Source organism: Perca flavescens, chromosome 4 (assembly GCF_004354835.1).
Source record: "Perca flavescens isolate YP-PL-M2 chromosome 4, PFLA_1.0, whole genome shotgun sequence".
Classification (NCBI taxonomy): domain Eukaryota; kingdom Metazoa; phylum Chordata; class Actinopteri; order Perciformes; family Percidae; genus Perca; species Perca flavescens.
The window spans coordinates 33,488,109-33,503,265 of record NC_041334.1 but is presented as its reverse complement, the minus strand read 5'-3'; the positions used below and the strand labels follow the sequence as shown (position 1 = coordinate 33,503,265).

Here is a 15,157-nt window from a genome sequence, read left to right as displayed (position 1 = left end):
GGGTGTACCGCCATTGTCATCATACAAGAGTTTGAAATTAGCAAGCTAGTAGACTTAAGTTAAACATGTCTTTAGGGGAAAATGGTGTAACCAAAGCAAAGGCCAGATAAATATTAACTGAACAGTCTTTTCTGACATACTAAACAATGTTGCAAACAATGAAACACTGAAATGAAATGATTGAATCTAGCTTGAGTCCATCTTTAAGAACTGTGTCCTATGTAGTTCAATACAAGTGATTGCTGAGACTGTCTCCCAGTACTTTTCACTATTTTGGGACAGTAATAAAGCCTGTAGTAAAGCCTGTTTACCTTTGGGTACAAGAAATCAGAGCATTTATGGTGTAAGTACAGGCAGTTTTGAATATTTATTGTATAGACTTTGATGTGTAACTTGATGTGTAACTTGTTTTTATACAGTTTTAAAAAGGCCTGACACAACATAGTCTGTTGCATCGCCATCAATAAGGCCTGTTCCATTATTGTGAATGAACCAGCAGGGAACATTTTCTCCGTTCTTCACATCCCTCCGGAAGTCTCTCTGCCAGCCTCTGTGTACCAGGACAGAAATGTCATGTAGAGCATTTAGGATACATATGGCATGCAAACTCTTCAACACTGAGATGGGACACACTTATCTGAGGCATGCAGCGTACCTGGTCACATTGAGCTCCTGTCCTTTCACATACATGGTGGCGTCCGGTTTCTCTGGGACTTCACCTGGACGCAGGCCTGACACCTCATATTCAATCCCGTGGTAGAACTGACCTGGAGGACGACCCACCATTTAAAGTAAATATCATTTTTAAAATAAAATACTTCTGGCCCTGTATCTTTCCACCAGTGATAGTTGCCAACTAAAACAATTGGACTTTTTAATTGTAATGTCAAAAAGATTGGAGATCCTATATTTTATAAGTATTTCTCTGTTTGTACTGTGAAATGAAATATGTTTCATGCAGACAATTGTTTATATCTGGCTTTAGTTTAATAACTACTGTAAACCACATTTTGCTGCAAAACATAACAAAGAACATGAAATAAAATCATTAAAAAGAATAATTAGACAATTCACAACGGGAATTCCTCCTATGAGGACCTGTGGTGTCAAGGGTTTTAATGCCTGACATAAGGAAACTATCCAGGTTTATTTGAAGCCACAATATTTTTTTTTGGCCACTTGAGTGGAGCGCAACAAGCTGTAATTATTGATACGATCCCCTTATAAAGCTATGGCGAACAATGTTAACACACAGCTGCCTGTTTACACATCCATCAGACACTAATAAACATTAGCTGTGATGAATGTAAGTCCAGTAGTCACTCTCCTTTTAGCTTTGTTTTTGTTTCTACCAACTCCTGAGGAAAGTATCTGTCTCTAGTGTGCAGGTTTTTTTGTAGAGCTTTTGTACTGAAAACAGCTCCCTAATGCAACTGAAAACGACACTATGACAAAAGGTGAGAGTGAACCAGAACAGTAACGTTGCAAGTGTTATCTTTATCTTTTGTCTGAGAAACCCCAGAAGAATTTAGAAATGCAATCAATATCACTTGTTTTGACCTGCTGTTAAATTTTAAACCATGCAATCTACGTGTGTGTCATGTTTTACCTAGCAGGCCATGAACAGAAGGGGACAGGAGGTGGCTATCCAGGGTGTAGAAACCCAAGTAGTCCCGGTGGTATGGGTGATTCACCCACACTTTGTGTAGCAGGACAACAAACTTGACAGAATCCTTTAGAGTTACTGTTAGACTACAATCCTTGGTCAAGAGAAGATCCACACTGGTGAAGAAACAGGGGGAGAGAGATGACAATTATTATTAATTATTATTATTATTATTCATCCTGAACTGGATTTTATATTTCATATTGCTCATGTAGAGAGATAGTTCTCTAGGGTCCTTACTTGAGTCCTTTGACAGAAGCTGTATCAGACCACAGCAGTTTGACCCATTTTCCGTCCTGGAGCACCGAGATGTCCTGAGTGCTCACCTCAAGCCTCACCCCCAGAGTCTGGTGGATGATGCCAAAACGCCAAAAGTAGGATTTAATTTTACCATCAGGGGCAATCTTCTTGTCTCCGATGATCTGGCCATTGACCAAAATACCTAAGGAAACAACAAGGGATTCAGTCACTGGCTGTTTAACTGCATGGTATGATATACTGGCACATATATTAGAAGTGTCCAAAATCCTAGTAGTAGTAGTAAAAAGTCAAGGGGTAAGGAAGTCATGATGATAATCAGGACTCAGGGCTGACCTTGTTCTGGGTCTCTGACCAAGCTGAAAATGGTTCCTGGTATGCCGTTGATATTGAAGCACAGTGCGTCGTCTCTTTCAGGGAGCTCTATAATGAAATGAGGATCTCCATCCACTGCGGGTGACATCAAAGTATAATGACAGTAATAAACAAAGATATGATTTTGTTTTTGGTATGGTGTTGGTTCAACGTGCTAAAGACAACATGTTGACAAGACTAAGAGTCTACAGCAATGGTAACAGCTCTCTGAAGCTGTAGACTACCTTTGCACAGTGGTGGTCTTTGAGCCAAACGCTAATGGCTGCATGTTAACATGGTCACAATGACAATGCTAACATGCTGATGTTAAGTAAGTGTAATGTTTTTCATGTTTACCATTTTAGTTTAGCGTGTTAGCATGCTAACATTAGCTAAAAGCTTCTATACACAAAATATAGCTGTAGATGATGTGAAGGGATGTAATTAGTTTTGCAGGTATTTGGTCATAAACCAAAGTATCGGATAAATGAAAGGACCATGGTATCTGTATAAAAGGTATGCCAATCTATCTAGTAGATGTTGATATAGTAGTTGAGATATTTCAATGCAAAGGTAAAGATTTTGACCTAACCACCAAAGTCATGAGAATTCATCCTCTGAGGACCATTAAGGTATGTATTACATGTATTGGCAATGTATCTAATAGTTGTCAGGATGGACTGACAGACCAACTGACCGAAAGACAGACATTGCCATCACCTGAGCCATACAGCTTAGCTACCATAGCTAAAAATGTACTTACCAAAATATGTGGGTTGTGCTGGTTGCCGGTAAGAATAAGAAGGGGCTGTATATTGATGTGCTAGATACAGGAACAATAAAATTCAAGTTAAAAGCAATACAGTTAATTAACCTAATCCCAGAAGTCTTTTTATGCTTTACGGTAAAAAGTGTCTTACACACTCTTTCTGCTTGTTGCCTCTGGTCTGTCAAAAAACAGATGGACAAAACGATTAGTATAATCCACAGTTCAAACTGGAGCACCACCCTCTGCTGGTATAGTTGAGTAAAAATAAATAATATTTATAAAAACAAAATAATAATAATAATATGAATCTAACAGACAGTGCTGCTTGTCAATGTATTACAGTAAGGTTTTGCTTTTTTAGAGAAAAAAGATTGACAGCAGCCGTGTTCAGGAAAGCCTGCCCAGTATCACTTTTCAGAGCCTCTCTTTCCTCCCTTACCCTCAGTCAGTTTGTCAGCAATGAAAGGGCTGTCTGGTCCGTCCTCAGTTTCAGGCTTGACGACCACCATGGAAGTGAGCGGGGTGACAAAGCTATAATGCAGAGACATTTCCAGTGCCTTGGCTGTGGCATTGGCTTTCTCGTCTTCGGTACCCTTCTTGCTGCAAAAAGGAAAATATACTGAAGTTGCCACATATGACTGGCCTTCAGGAAATCACCATGGGATCTATAAATTAATTTTACAAGATTTATCATGGGCTCTCAGACAATGGCCATTGGCCAAAGAGTATAATTAAGAACTATTTTAAAGGTACAATATGTAACAATTCTGCCACCGAACCACAGCCGTCCCATTATAAATCATACAATTTCACGGAAAGACTAATACTCAGTAACCGTAATACAGCTTGCTTTCTGACACACAGCATCATTTTGTCATTGATTACATGCCACTTACAACACAATGATACAGCAGAGACCTTATTTAATACATTTCAATATTGATCGATCCAGCTTAACGTTATGTGCTACATTGACACGTAGCTCATGCTAATGCTTGGTGGGGAAGGTTCAGCATGCTCATGAAGTTATTTAAGGTTTAATTGTTTTGATCAAGGTAAAGTTAACGTTAAACAGCACTGGGCTAACCTACGATTACGTTCGCCATAGATAGAAGAAAAATCTAATGCTAATTTAGCCAGCTATCCCACCCTGTTTTTTCTGCTTCACTCCCCGCTGCTAAGGGACTTCAGTCGGGATAAGAGCAGACAACAGCCCTGAGGACATGACACATCCATTGTTAGCCAGCAGCCTGCCATTATTATTAACTTACATCAATCCGAACCCAGCCAGCACAAACTCCAGCTCCTGGTTAAAACGATGCTAATGGCAGTAACGGTAACAGAAAGTTTCAGGTTTTGTCAGGGAAACCATAAATAACGGAAACCATATCGCCCAGGTGTTCCAGTCTGGCTGGCTATGGTGTTTTGGGTGGTGGGACGTTTGAAAACAATGGAAGTGCCGCTACTCCGACAATTAGACGTCAATGTTGGAGTGGGGGTATGTCGGAATGGATGGCGGAACCCGGTCTTCTTTACAGTTAAGGTGACTAACAAATGGTGGCTGTCTTGCGGACAAAAGGTGAAGGTGGGGAGAGTCCGGCAGCAACACCCGGCAGCCATCCCATTGATGTAGGCCTATCCTTGGCCGTTACCTCAGGGGCCGCTGCTTGGCCCCGAAGATACTCGGTGGCGAGCCCCAGCCACGAAGTAGCTAAGTCTCTCAATGGTGTTGTAACATTACAACAAACCTTTTCCCCCCAGTGTTGAAAACATCCAAAAAGTGACACTGACGTGAAATACATTGTGATATTGTTGTTTTAGCTGAGTGGTTAATGTTAGCTAACTGGTCAACTAACGTTAGCTAGCTACCAATACAAATCAAATCAAGAAAACGTAATTATGTGGGGAAAACTGCTAACCTGACTCCGCCAGATGGATTGCTTCGCATTTGCTCGGCATATCCATCTGGAAACTTTCCGTTTGAGAACTTTTGGGAAGGGGCGGAAATACTGGTTAGCTGATTGGATGAACCATCTGTTTATCACCTATGTTGGTGATGGACGGGCCAAATCAACCAATCATATCCACGAAGCGTATGAAAATACAACCACAAGCCCCTGCTGCTGCAGGCAAAGCATAGCTCGTTAGCTCAGCAAGCAAGCAACATGTCGGTAAAGGAGATTTGCCATTTGTGTAACGAGAATTTAGGAATAAAAGGCACCATTTCAGGTTCCCGGACCATATTCCAAAAGAAGGATCCAAGAGAAAAAAAGCATTAGCGAGCGGCTAACAGAATTAGGGCTACCGCTGTCTGACAATACTGGTTAGCTGATTGGATAAACCATCTGTCTATCACCACCTAACCCGCCTCAAAACCAACGCTGATTGGCCCGGTCGTTTGGCTAACGGCTCCAAATTTTCTCGCCTCAAGATGCCAGACTGATCTGCGAGTGGAAAACTGGAGCTCGCGAGATCAGGACGGTCTCACGAGGCTAGAAAACTGCAGCTATTTTATCAAAATGACATGAATAAACGTAACGTGAATAAAACTGTAATGGAAAAACACAGAACAGACATATTTTAATCAGCAATTGTGTTAAACAATGAAAACTACAACTCCCATAATGCCACTTCACGACGTTGTCGGTGTTTACATCCATTGTTTTGATTGAGAGACCCCTAGCGGCAGAAAATTACATATTGTACGTTTAATGAGACTAATGGGAAATAAAGATTTCCATGCTAAAGCAATTCAGGTCTCAGCTTGAGTGAAATGACTCAAACAGACCTGTTCTCCAGTAGCTGCTGGATGTTGAGGTAGGCCCACAGACGCTCTGTGAAATCCCCAAAGATGTACTCCTCATTTGGGTATATCTCGTCCCAATCCACAGCAGTGGCCTGGCCCTGCACCTTGAAGTCCTCCTCAAGCTATGACAAAAAGAAAAAAAAGAAAAACTGTAATAAACACGTCTTCTCTCCATTGACTCTAAATTTCTGCCATTTCCTTGTCCTTACCCCCTGTCCGAACACTTCCACCATGAAGTTGTCCAGGTCATTGTTCATCACCCTACCGGCCACCACGATCTCTGAGCCTTTAAAAAACTGGCTGTAGTGATTGGTAGTCAGGGAGTCCACTGCATTGTCAGGATAACGCAGGTCCACTTCTGAAAGCAGAGTGCTGGCCACTTCCTCATAGAAACCCTGGAAAAAATGCATCCCACATTATATTACATCTATTTGTCCATACCATGCTACAGTATATATAGTTATCATTATAATGTTAAAAAAGGTATTTGATTAAATACAGTAATTGTGAAAGAATGTGTCATAGCTGGTATTATTTACATTTAACTTCACCAAAATCCAAGTATTAGCTCAAAAATATATTCCACCTGAAGTTGAACAGCTGCATCTGAACCCTCAAAAATTCTGCGGGCCACTCCCTTGTTTTGTTTGCTCATCCCATCCAGGAAGGAATAATCCACATCATTTCCAAATCCAAGACAGAACAGAGACATTTTTCCTCCAATAGCAGAATGAATGTTCTCCTGAATCTTAGGAAGGCGAATCTCTCCTTCAAAGACACAACATGCAGAAATTGAATGCTAAATAAGAAGTGTATGAATGAAATGTACAGTATATTCTACAGTATATACACACTATGCATGCTCACCACTATTTGGCATTCCATCAGTCAGTAAAATAATCATATCGACGCTCCTCTCTGGGAGCTTCTTCTCTTCCCTGTCTTTGACCAGCATGTTGACACCTTTCAACACTGCATCATTGATATTGGTTGCTAGAAGAAAAACACACAACACATTGTAAACTGTGTAGTCTATTGTAGACAGCGTATTTCTATCATTAAGGGAGTTAAGATGACACTTGCATCCCCTGTCTTGTATCATTCTGACATAGTCCATTCCTGCATCCACATTTTCCTTGGTTGCTTTGGTAAGTGATGTTCTCCAAGAATCAATACTGCTATCAAACTGGATAAGGGCAAAGTAGTCTTCCTCGCTGAGGTCTTTTAGGATGGCCAGCAATGCCTCTCGTGTCTAAAGAGTTACAAAGTCAGAGGTCAAAATGTGTGCTTGTGGGCATTCAATAAATTAGAAACACATTAACACTCTCTCACCTGTTCAATCTTTCTTCCTCTCATTGATCCGCTCCTGTCAATCACAAACACCACATTCTTTGGCACAGCGGGCAAGTCAGGGGGAGCAAAGAAGTGCACAAAGTATCCGTTCACAATCTAAAGGGAAGCCAATCAAAGAGCAGTGATATACACGAAAAAATGACAAGGCAACATGAAAATTGCAAGAAAATGTAGTTGATTTATTTCTGTCACGGGAAGACCATCCACTGCACAGTGCCTTTATAAACAGTAGCATGAGCAATGGCTTCTATTGCCAAAATGAAAGGTTCAGGATGTCTTCTGTTCCTGCAGCTGTTAGACTTTTTACTATTTCACTATTTATTCATTCATTGCATGCAGCAATTTCTTATCTTTTAATTGTCTGAATACTTTACATTGGCACATATACACTTTTTGTTTTCATGATCTTGTTTTTGGATCAAACTTTTGATTGCATACTTGGCTTTTTATAACCTCATTGCTGCTATTGAATTATGTACTTCTCGTCAATGACTCTGCCTGGTGTTATCTTTTGTGTAAATAACTTATTGTGTACATTGTGTCACAATGTCTTTGTCAGCGTGCAGCGTATGTCTTTGTCTATGATAGAAAACCAGCTTTTCCCTTTGAGGGTTGATAAAGTTTATCCTATTCTATTCATGTTGTTGGGCAATCTAAATAATTTTATTTTACAAGCAGCCTCCAGACAAAGAACATTAGAGGGAATCTGTATAGTTTGACATGTGAAGCCTGATTTAATTGTGCATTCAGCAGATACTAGTCTCACATTGCCAGACCAATTTTAAGCAGATACTAAGTACAGTATGTGTTGAAAGCTGACCTGAATGTCTCCGAGGCTCGTTGCTCGGTTCACATCGTACTTGATGATAAAATCTCCGTCAATGAGTGTTCCATCACAACCTGGACACTTCCTCTGCTGCTCCATGGTTGGCGAGAAAGAGATGTGTGCCTGACAATGGAATACAATATGAATGGTTTAGCTTACTCTTAATTCTTGGGTCAGTCATTGTATTAAATGTGAAAAGGAAGTGAGACCAAGATCAGTTTGAAGAATTAGAGACAACTTCTTACAAGGCCTGTTGTATTGTGTATACCTTGTTGCCTGTGACACGTTTCTCCACCAGGGGGAGCAGCTCATTGGAGAAGAAGGTGGCGTTGGCATCCACATAAGAAATGCCCTGAGGCTCATAGATGTTTGTCACAATCTGTTTACACACACACACACACACACCCACACACACACACACACACACACACACACACACACACAAATATCATTTGTAAGGTAAACCACTCATTTTGATGATCTGAAATCACCAAGAGACAGGATTTGAACATGAACCTGAAACTCCTGGACAGGTTGTTTGGGTTTAACTCGAGTCAGAATCTCATACTGGCCCAGTTTCCTCTGAAGGAGCTCCTCGTAGGTCATAATAAATGTCACGTTACTTTCAGCTGCGATGTTGACAGACACTGAAAACTTCTCCATTTTTCTTCCAGAAGCCCTGTAATGAAACAGATCATTGACAGCCTCTATGCTAAAACTATCCATTTAGGATCTTTACAGATCCATCAAAATGTAGATACAGTAGAAGCATGTTTCTTTGAACATGTATTTTAAACTGTGTTTATGTATTTTTCATCTTGACTGACTCACTTGACCAGTCCAGCAGTCTGTCCTGAGGAAACAGCCTTCTCATACTGTTTCTTGGCTTTCTCTTTCCCCTTCACCTCCCCAACATACATCTGACCATCAATTTCCCTGTGGGGCACAAAGATGAAGAACGACATGATGCAACTTAAGGAAGGTAAAGTAACTGCATCAGTAAGAAAAATCATCTTTAGAGCACGACTGGTAAAAGAAAGCAGGGATAAATACTGTGACACGCAAATTGTCACAATGCAAGTAGGAATGCGGACAGAGTGGAAATCAGAATGGAGGTAGACTAACATGCTGAAGTTAGTGATGAAGGCGGTCTTGGGCAGCTCCATTTCAAAGAAGACTTCCTTGGAGAAGTTTGCTTTGTTCAGCGCCTTGGAGGTAATGACAGTGTGGGCGAAACGAGACGTCACAGTGCAGTCCACTTTCATACTGTACACCTCCACCTGAGACAGAAAGAGATGGAGGAAAAGATGGAAAGATTGAAACACAATAAATAGTGAATATGGAAAGCCTACAACACAAGCACTTCACATACAGCATTGGTATACAGTGAATTACTGTATTATCTGCCATTCTTATGTTGTTTCAAACTGAATGTCGTTTTGCAGCTGGGTCCAGTCCCAAGGCATTCTGCCCCGATTGGTGCCAAATAAAATTATATCCGCTTGAAAAATTGCTTAGAAAGACATGATGTCACTGATTCCACCCTGGGAGTGTTGTGTGAGACAGATTGGGTGAGGCAACCTGGGTGCTGTATGCTTGAAGCAGGGAATGTGTGGACATTAGAAAAGAAAACTCCTTTTCATTCAGATTCTCAGTCATGTTATTTTTATTAGTCTTCCGTTATGAGAGACCTTTTATTTTATTTGCTGGTTCCACAGCCTGCCAGTAAAGGACAGACATGGTGATTACTGTACTAGAGTTTTTCCTTTCTTCTCCTATCTATTGTGTGTTTCACTGCCCTTACAGAATACATCAAGTTGTATTTATTAATTGAATATTTCCCATCATCATTATCATCAATAGAGAAACAAACTGATTATTTTCTTACCGTGGCCTCATTTGTACTTCTTTTCTGTAATAAAAACAAACACACAAAGAAAAAGGAGATTTGCAATTGGAAAATCTAAATTTACGACAATTTCAACTGCCACTGTTATATAGCTTTTTGCTATTTAAAATATGAATTATCCATGTACAAAATAGCCATATGCATTTTATTTATAAGAATGATAATGTATAAGCAAAAAAATCCAACTTCAGCACATTTTCACCATAATATGAAAGGACTGTCTGTCGGTAAATAGTTTCTGATAAGTACCTGCAGTGATTTGGCAGCTCCTCTTGTCTCCTGAAATACAAATACAGCAGGGTGAACTAACATGGTGCCAAAATATTAGAAAACAAAACCCACTGGCATAACATGATTTACATTCTGTGTCACATATGAAGATTCAAAGAGTAGGAAATAGCAAACTAGTTCCGAAGGAGTGCAGTTTGTAGAAGAAAACAGACTAGGGGCTAAATCAGGAACCACCAGATAACATTACTATCTGTATAATGTGATTTCAAATTACGATCAGAGTACAAAAAGGTCAGTGTGTGAAGTTACCTGCAGAGCTTCATGGTCCCCGGAGATGACCAGAGCGCCCCGGGCCAGGCCGGGCAGCCAGAGGCAGGCGCTGGCCCACAGCAGCAGCAGTCCAACACCCTGCAGTCCAGACATGACCAAACTTCCACTGAACACAGGCTGACTTCACTGCTGAGAAAAAAGCTCTCTGGCCAGGGGGAGGAACAAAAATTCTGTGTGTGTGTGTGTGTGTGTGTGTGTGTGTGTGTCCAGTGAAGTTGCACTTTGCACACCCAGGTGAGGCCCAGGTGAAGGTGGCAGGGGCGGATCTACAGGGGGTAAGGGGGGGCAGGTGCCCCCCCAGCTGCCCCCCTAACTTTGGTGATCCAAAAACTTGTAACAACAAACCGCCACTATGTCCACAAGCTTCTCAAAACATTGAACTAAACAATACATTTACCAAAAGTGAACAATTCAATTTTTTATTTTAAACGTAATCTTAGCCCCCTGCCCCTCAAATACTTAGCTACGTCCTTGATTCAAACGTGCAGAGCGGCGTTCGCTCAGTCTGGCTACAGTGTAATGTAATACAAGGATAACCAGAGGTTTTCACATATTGACTTTTGCAGGCCAGAGTAGCTGAAGAAATTATCTGGCGCCTAAACATGAAAAGGAAGGCTAAAAGTGGGGATATTGCCAGCTTTTTTGCCTACACAGGAGGAAGAGCGTGAGGGAAATGAAGGAGAAGGCAGTAAACTGGAGAGACCAGGAGAAGGAGAAGAGGAAATAAGTGAGGGAAAAGATGAAAGAAGTCAAGCTTTAAACCCATCATCAATGACTTCTTAAAGGAAGAATTGGTTTTGATAGTGGCTGAGGAATATTGCTCTAAAAAGTATTTAAAGTATTTTAAGTTTGTTTGGTTAAAGCCATTCACATATAGGGATTCCCACGTACCGTATACCCATGCCACCCTGCCAAGACCTCTTGCCCCCCCTTTGCCACCCCATGTAAAATGTTCTAGATCCGCCACTGGAAAGTGGACGTCAGAAACCTAAAAGAAGACATCGGCAAACTCCGATCGGCAAGTCTCAGATTGTGGAGTCAGATGGAGAAGATTTTAGTCCTGTCTGTATGATACGTTTTGGATGGCATTGATTTCAGGAAGAAACCGATGAGCGTGTGGTGGAGCTGCAGAACTTAGTGCAGAGTGTGACTCACACTGAGGCTGAGATTCAGCAGATGTAGGCCTACAACCCGCCGCAGGACCTGGAGAGCACCATGAACAACACAGTGGCAGGAGGAGGTATGAACAAGATTCACATTCCTCTTACAATAAGCACCAATCAATAATGGGAGAGACAGAAGGGAGAGAGCATAAAAGCTAAACGGAAACTGATCTTTTTTGTGTCCTGATTGGGGGTACTTAAATAAAAAATACAAATAGAGAGAGTGTGTGTGTGTGTGTGTGTGTGTGTGTGTGTGTGTGTGTGTGTGTTTGTGTGCGTGTGTGTGTGTGTGGTGAATTGATGGTATGACTATGCTTCCTCCGCCCCCACGCAGGTCCCCTAATTACCGTAAGTGATCAAAAGAAATAGGCCTACCTCTTACAGGCATAAAGAAATAATAAAACTATATGATGCGGGCAAGAGTAAACTTGAAGTTTGCTGCTAAATGGTATTTATATCATGTGGGGAAAACACTATTATTATGAAATGACTTAGTTATTATTTGGTTTCTTCGTCTAACTTCGCATCCGTCCCTGGTGGTCTAGTGGTTAGGATTCGGCGCTCTCACCGCCGCGGCCCGGGTTCGATTCCCGGTCAGGGAACGCTTTTATCACATCGGGGTTGTAGGCTAGGCTACTTATTAAAAAATATATATATAGTGAGGTTGGGAAATTAATCTTACTTTTAAATGTAATGTAACATTGTAAAGGACAAATTATTCAGAATACCCTAGTATATTCTGATAGAAATACATTTGGTGAATTTCTGTAAGAGGAGTTATGTTCACAATCAAAATATAAAGCAAATAAGAGTAATATTATGATTGTCAGAAGTAGGGAAGCCAGAAAAGTAGTATTTTCTGATTTCTCCCATGAGGCTAAATACTTACGCCATATAACCGATGAACTAAACAATAAGGACGATTACAGAAATGTTGAAATTTGTATGGACAAGCAAACATGTTGTCTCTTTCCAAATGTGTTCAATGATTGTGAAGACTTTCTTTCTTTTCTTTTTTTTGCAACCTGTGGCGTTGCTACAAAAAATGCTCACAGTGGTTAATGTTGGTGTACCCACCTCCTCTGCTGTAATACAAAATCTTATATATAGATGTAGACTATGTGTAGGTAATCTGATTCTGTAAACTATATTATATTGCTAACTTAACCAACCCTGAATGTCTAGAATGTGGAAACATTGGCGTTCCACTTTGTATGTAAATGTATCTTCACTGTGGAATGTCTTTTGTGGATTTTTATTTATTTCTTTCATTATATTTTTTCCTCTTTTCTTTTCTTTTTTGTCTTTGTGTTTGTATTTTATTGTGCTATGGATCCCCATGCAATATGCCCTTAAAGTCTGAATTGAATTGTAAAAAATAATAATATTGTCTTTATTAAATTACAACAGGAAATATATAAATAAATGTTGAAATTGATACAGAATTGCTTTACTAAATGCCTAATGGCATGAACAAACAAATAAATAAATACATCAATAAATAATTGTTGGTAATCACTATGGAAATAAAAGTCAAAATCTAAATGAATTTCTTCCTGTATTACTAATTAGTTCCAACATTTATTTGTTCATTTAATTATGCATTTAAGGATCTATATTAATTTCAGAAATCTTGGTGTAGTCATGGACTCAGACCTGAATTTTAAAAGTCACATTAAGACAATAAAAAAATCAGCCTATTATCACCTTAAAAATATATCAAGGGTTAAAGGACTTATGTCTCAGCAGGATTTGGAAAAACTTGTCCATGCTTTTATCTTCAGTAGACTTGACTACTGTAACGGTGTCTTTACAGGTCTCCCTAAAAAATCTATCAGACAGCTGCAGCTGATTCAGAACGCTGCTGCTCGAGTCCTCACTAAAACCAAGAAAGTGGATCACATCACTCCAGTACTGAAGTCTCTACGCTGGCTTCCAGTGCCTCAAAGAATTGATTTTAAAATACTTTTTTGCTGGTTTACAAATCACTAAACGGTTTAGGGCCAAAATACATTTCTGGTCTGTTACTACATTATGACCCACCCAGACCTCTCAGGTGGTCTGGGACAGGTCTACTTGTTGTCCCCAGAGTCAGAACTAAACAGGGGGAAGCAGCGTTCAGTTTTTATGCTCCACATATCTGGAACAAACTCCCAGAAACCTGCAGGTCCGCTCCAACTCTCAGTTCTTTTAAATCCAGGCTGAAGACATATCTTTTTAATGTTGCCTTTCTTTAAATAACCTATTTTTAACTGCTCTTTCTTTAAAATTCTTATACTGCACTATACATTTTATTCTTGTCTTTTAATGATCTTAAATTGTTGTTAATTGTTTTAATGCTTTGAAATTGTTTTTAATTGTTTTCTAAGTGTTTTTAATGTTTCATGTTTCATGTAAAGCACTTTGAATTGCCTAGTTGCTGAAATATGCTATACAAATAAAGCTGCCTTGCCTTGCCTTGCCTTGAGTTTATTTATTCTATTTATTTAGCTCCAGTTAGCATTGCAGCTAGATATCTGTGTTGCTCCCCATAATTCTAGTTTAAAAAGTAAGTATTTTGTATATGTTGTCTATATGTTTAAATGGCTCTGAGCGAATAATCAGCAGATTCATTTGCTTCATTCACCAGTCACTTGGTGTTTTTCAACTCTTTTGCTGGACTCTTTCACTCAGCAGCCTGTGCTGCTTCTCTGAATAAAAAATAATGAAGCCAAGAACCAGGTTGGTCGGGGCCTGCGGCACACGAGCCGGTCCCTGGACCTGAGCCTGCTCTGACTATGTACAAGTATGAATGAAGTGAATTGTGTGTTTATGTCGTCTCCCACTTGCCAGGGTACAAACAGTACTGTAAGCAAATCAAACTGACTCTTGTATGTTTTTCAAAGTAAATATCAAATAAAAAAAAAAAAAAAAATTAGTGCCTGATTTGGCAAGCAGGCATAGTGCATGTAGATGAATTAGACCATTGTGATGTATTACTGGGATAACTAAACTAAACTAAAACTTTTGACTGCATTTTTGTAGTTCTGCCCCTCTGAACCTTGTGAACAAACACTTTTCTTTTTTGGCAATCTGTGTCTTCTTGGTCTGCAACTGAAATTGTATTTAGTACATGCACAATTTATAATAAAACAATAAAGGCCTTAAAAATAGATTTTACTGTGGCCAGAAGGACTGGAGAACGTTACTGTAACAACCAAGAAAGTCCCAAGTCTGGATTTCCTTAAGGTCCCTGTCATTTCAGATGAAGTTACTTAAACCTGCAATAAGAAATCGTTTAGCCATTTGGGTAGAGGTGCTGTGTATGTGAATATGAATGCAAACATAGACACTATGTGCTTTTATGCATTAATGTGCGTTCAAACACAATTTAGCACTTTGTGTTTATCATTATGGCTGTGCTGTTGAAATAGACGTCTTCAAGTTGACAAGTTTATAGAAATGACCTACTCTTTTTGAAGTTTACTACCGATGAAAAAATTGAAATTTCAA

At 39.8% G+C, this 15,157-nt stretch overlaps 1 protein-coding gene and 1 non-coding gene across 2 annotated transcripts; one reads left to right on the top strand and one right to left on the bottom strand.

Moving 5' to 3' along the window:
- Positions 1 to 344: 344 nt before the first annotated feature.
- Positions 345 to 10,587, bottom strand: itih3a.1 (inter-alpha-trypsin inhibitor heavy chain 3a, tandem duplicate 1). The gene is made up of 22 exons (XM_028575591.1): positions 10,482 to 10,587; positions 10,191 to 10,220; positions 9,921 to 9,944; positions 9,158 to 9,312; positions 8,864 to 8,968; positions 8,549 to 8,711; positions 8,301 to 8,411; positions 8,027 to 8,155; positions 7,186 to 7,302; positions 6,937 to 7,105; positions 6,721 to 6,846; positions 6,440 to 6,621; positions 6,063 to 6,248; positions 5,836 to 5,975; positions 3,487 to 3,647; positions 3,199 to 3,225; positions 3,042 to 3,101; positions 2,261 to 2,374; positions 1,907 to 2,108; positions 1,610 to 1,782; positions 656 to 767; positions 345 to 550 (listed from the first exon to the last, which is right to left on the bottom strand). Exons 4-22 carry the CDS (start codon positions 9,295 to 9,297, stop codon positions 412 to 414), a joined length of 2,556 nt encoding a protein of 851 aa, XP_028431392.1. The 5' UTR covers positions 9,298 to 9,312; positions 9,921 to 9,944; positions 10,191 to 10,220; positions 10,482 to 10,587; the 3' UTR covers positions 345 to 411.
- Positions 10,588 to 12,195: 1,608 nt separating this feature from the next.
- On the top strand, positions 12,196 to 12,267 carry trnae-cuc (transfer RNA glutamic acid (anticodon CUC)). Its single transcript has one exon. It is a non-coding gene; the product is annotated as a tRNA-Glu (tRNA).
- The last annotated feature ends 2,890 nt before the right edge of the window (positions 12,268 to 15,157 follow it).

Coding starts and splice junctions, on each gene's coding strand:
- itih3a.1 (XM_028575591.1), bottom strand. CDS start 9,297: ATGAAAGTGGACTGCACTGTGACGTCTCGTTTCGCCCACACTGTCATT. Junction 7,303..8,026: donor CGAGCCTCGGAGACATTCAG/GTCAGCTTTCAA, acceptor GCTTCCCTTTAG/ATTGTGAACGGATACTTTGT. Junction 5,976..6,062: donor TGGAAGTGTTCGGACAGGGG/GTAAGGACAAGG, acceptor TTTTTGTCATAG/CTTGAGGAGGACTTCAAGGT.